General features: G+C 40.9%; 1 protein-coding gene across 1 annotated transcript; it reads left to right on the plus strand.

Annotated features, from left to right (window-relative positions):
* Positions 1–579: 579 nt before the first annotated feature.
* Positions 580–1,866, plus strand: LOC117301087. The gene has a single exon (XM_033784969.1). It carries the CDS (start codon positions 580–582, stop codon positions 1,864–1,866), a length of 1,287 nt encoding a protein of 428 aa, XP_033640860.1.
* The last annotated feature ends 2,733 nt before the right edge of the window (positions 1,867–4,599 follow it).

Consider the following 4,599-nt stretch of genomic DNA (forward strand, 5'->3'; position numbering starts at 1 on the left):
CACATCAAATCACACACTCGATAATCACGATCTTGGTTAAATATTGAATGGATTCGTGTTTACATTTCCAACCCAAACTCGTGTGCTAGCAATCAGAGCACCCGTCTCACTTAAAACCCTCTTCACAGTCAGTGGTAACCCGGGCATCATCGGCATAGTGCTTCTAGAATTCCAAACATGTTCAGTTTGTGGCGCTGGATGCGACTGTGTACCACAAGAGTTCTTGCACTGAAAAACACACCCGTAAATGTCTATACTCTGAAGACCGTTTTGCTCTTGCCACAGGTGCGATTGACAGCTTCAAGGTGGAATTTGGATTGTATTATAACGAACAACGTTGTAATCGGTTGGATTCTGTCACCGATTACATTGAACAAATTATTTAATTTGATGCATTCGTTTAGTTTGGCGTTGTTTTGCAAAGGTCACAGCTTCGTCAACGTAGTTATTTTTGGGTTTGGAATAATTAACGACACTATCGTTGGCAGAGTTAACTGAACTTCAGTAGCATTGAAGCGGTTTGTGCTGGATGAGCCATTTTGGTATATTATGAGCCAAGACGTATTCGTCGAGTAAACCATGAACCCAAAGCAACCACAAGCAAGACAACAATTATACCTATCGAAACTCACACAAAATGGTCAACGTTTAGTAGCCCCACGTAAAAAAGCAAACATCCAATCTGGTGACATGCATCCTGCGTTGAGAAAGAACATCATCAAGGTAAATGGTAGCGTCTATCGGTACAGCCACGGTAAAAGCAGCACACCACAAAACACCACATCACCGAGAACGGTCCACACGGAACCTATCGTACTACCGTCAATCCGGAGGAAAGTCCAGGAGTACCTGGAGCGAGATTTGAAAGACGGAACGGCGTTACCAAACCGTCACCATCACAATGAAACCGTTAGTATTGCAACAGGGGTTGAGTTTCTGGAGCAGAAACCAGTAGCGCTCATCAAGTCAGAACCGGAATATCCCGGAGCTGGTGACTTGCAACCGTTCCCCAAACGAGCTTTACCTCAGTGGACGAGTACACGAGGAGGAACCAACGGAAAGAATAACAAGACCCATCGGCTACAACCACTCGCCAAACAGGGTCATGAAACCGGTCATTCTACTCACAGACAAGACTTACCAACTCTACATCAAATGAGCTCATTGCATGCTTTTAACAGTGCTAAGATTGAAGAGTTCAAATGGTGGCATGAGAGGATGCGGAATCTGAGTGACGAAGAGAGATTACTTGCTCCGCCTAACTCAGCCCTGGTACCCACGCCCAAGCAGTTACCAGCAGTTCATGAACACGGTCTTGACAATCCCATTGCGAGGCCGACTATAGCCTCGACAAGGAAGAACTCAAAACGAAACACAAAGAAGCAAAAGACAACGAGATCAACAAGCTATGGAGTTACCTCTGATGGCAAATCGAAACACTTGAATCAACCGGGTATGATAGTCATCCATCAGACCCAACAATCTATCCCTCGAGACCCACACCTTAATCACCACGAGGAGGAACAAAGGAACGTGCAGATCGTGCAACAGAAGAACAATCAAAATGCATTCAAGGCTAACTTGATTGAAGTACATGTTCCTGACACATTAACTGACTCATCGGGTTCCCTCAAAGATCTAAGAAAACGGGAGCGAGTGAAGCAGTGGTTAGCGGATTGCGAACACGCCGTGGATGGCACTGCAGTTAACCACTGGTTCCGGTTACCGGAACGCGACTCTGCCGGATCACGTTGTAGTACGTGCGAGAGGGAATTCACTAGGTCGAAGAGAGAGAATACCGGAATATCAGCAAGGCCGAGTGTGGACTTCACCAAAGCGAGGAGTGCACGAGATGACGGGAATTGAAAACTGTTGCCAAACTCTTGGAGTCCGATGAGCGTGTTATCAATTGAAGACCCTGGACACGTTTGGTAATAGTCTCACTTGGTGTATATGCCAACATAATAACAAACATGGGAAAATATATTGGTAATCGAAGTTGCAATAGAAAAGAATGAAAGACAAAAACACACTTGTTTGCACAATTAATTTGTGTGCTTTCAGATGCCTCAAAAAGGCTTCTGATGTCTTTTAATTTTAGTGAAAAATTACCCGTTTCAACCATGTTACTTCGGATGGAGCCGTTTCTCACAATGCTTTACACTACCAACAGCTCTTCATTGCTCGTTACCAATTAAGATTTTATGCTTAACCAACTATTTTTACTAGCAATGTCAACAGCCTCTAACAACTTGCAACTTGTTAGGTTATGCCTGTCCAAAAATATTGTTGGTGCGTTGTTCATGACATAAAGGTTTATGCCAAGTTGACAGTGGACTAGTATTATAGTTGTTGATTAATATTTACATCAAGCAATTAAATATCTCTCAAAATCAATTATTATTGCGTTCATTGTCTTTAACATCGAAAGAGATTAATTTTACATTAAATTAAGCTGTTATCATTGAAATGTTGTTGTATAAACAATCTCCGTTCACCGTCCCCAAACCTCAAGAGAAAATTAATTGTGTTTTATTTCAATGTGGGACTTTTGGGACGCTTGGTGGCAGCAGACTTACCAGGTAAAATCCATTGTTCTCAGCAATAATATGAGCATGCTCAGAACTACGTACGCAATGGAAATTTAACCTGGTCAGTCTGCCGCCACCTAGCGTTCAAAAGTCTCCTGTTGAAAGGATATTTTGTGATTTTCCCTATTTCAGAATCCTTTTTTTTTTTTTTTTTTTGGGGGGGGAGGGAGGGGGATTTATTTATTTATTATTATTTATTTTTTTCGCATTCATTTTTGTTTGTTATTCATTGCCATTATTATTATTTTTGTTGTATGGGGCGGGGTTCTTTCGGTCTCCAAACGAAGTTTAAAAATTTCTAAATTTGTTGCTCAAGTAATGTTTCAACTGGAAACCAAGTTTGCCCGAAGGGATTACAAACATTTGTTATTGAAACCCACTGTTTGTTTCAATGATAAATCTAACATGTGGTAGAGATTAATGGACTGCCTGAAATCCAGAGAGATTATAAGTCCACGCAAGAAGATCAATCTGTGAATGGAACACAAAATCTGAGAAACGTTACAGTCAGTTACGCTTCTCATATTCAAATATTTGGGGATAAAAAGTGATATCGTTTTCCATAACTGTAACGAGGTACACTTCGAAGTGAAAACATCAAAATACGATATACAATCAAAAGGTGCTATTTTACCAATACGTTTTTATTGCCACTACTTTTCAGAGTCATTACCAAACGTACAGATACTTTAAAACTTACAAAAACACTGCAACAATTAAACAAAGTAATGTTAAACTAACCCAACTGTGGGCTACGAATCTTTGAGTCAATGTCCACGGTCGGCATTTTCTTGTACGGAGGTCATTTCAATATTTTTACTCAATGCATCACAAGTCTCGTTGGCAGATTTGTTGTGTAACATTACATAATTGGTTTTTCCTAACAAAACACTGAGTTGCTGGCAGTGTAAGCACTTAATGTAATCCATTCACAAATTGACAATTCTGTAGAAGTTTGAGATCGATCGGGCATCGCGAGAAAATAGTGAAAAACCGTTTACACATTTCTTTGCATGACATCTATTTTTTTTTTAAATGAAGGAAACGCTCACTGAGCGATGAACTCCAAATCAGAATTGTGTTTAGCTAGCTCTCATCAAACATGATATTTCAGACAGGGGATGTTTTCTACTATCAACGACCATGTAAGTTTTATGTAAATTTGTGAACAGAGTTTTTTTCTCACCAATAATTATGTAACGTTCCTCTTGGTTTTTCTGTCAGAGAACGAAACTGAACTAGAAGTTGTTTTGTTTAACTGAAAATGTATACAATTTAACATAAGTAGTCACGACTTTGGGCTACGAATATTTGAGTAAAAGTCCACGATCGGCTGTTGCATGCTTGCACTTGAGCGTCATTTCAATGTTTTTACTCATTGTGACTTAACATTGTTCATTGAATTATCTCTCTCCGTAAATACACGTATAAGTTTTCTTGGACTTCACAAACTGGGTGTGGTCGGACTCGTAGCGGGTGCTATTGTTGAGTTGGCAATTTCGATCCCCTGTCCCATAATGCTGCACGTTGAAGGAGTGACACCTGGGGTCGTATTGGCACTCAGCGGCGCAGGCACGAATGTTACTGGTCGGTATCTCTCGTAAGGTGTGTCCGGTCAGACACGACGCAAGCAGGCGCCATTGCTTCAACTTGACTTCCTCGCCTTTGAGTTTGCAGAAAACTTGATTGATATTTGAGCATCTATGATCTACCCATTTACCGACATATGGGGATTGGGGTACAAGCTCAGCACAGTTTGTATCAGTTAAGCCGTATGGCGCTTCCCCGTACCAGTTCATAAACCCGCTGTCTGAAGTGCATTTCCACTGCCCTTCAATCTCTATATCATTGCAACCAATCCAAATATGACCGAAAAGTAACACAGCTTTACTCAGTATATAGTTATTTTTCTCCAACGATGAAGGCGCAACCATCTCCCCTCCGATCTCCAGACATTTCAATCTCCCTGCTTGCCAAGTTATTTTGTCCTTCTTCAATATTTTTGTAG

This window comes from Asterias rubens, chromosome 16 (genome assembly GCF_902459465.1).
Source record: "Asterias rubens chromosome 16, eAstRub1.3, whole genome shotgun sequence".
NCBI classification, from domain to species: Eukaryota; Metazoa; Echinodermata; class Asteroidea; order Forcipulatida; family Asteriidae; genus Asterias; species Asterias rubens.

What these genes read in the sequence shown, in the direction of transcription:
- LOC117301087 (XM_033784969.1), top strand. Translation starts at nt 580, where the DNA reads ATGAACCCAAAGCAACCACAAGCAAGACAACAATTATACCTATCGAAA.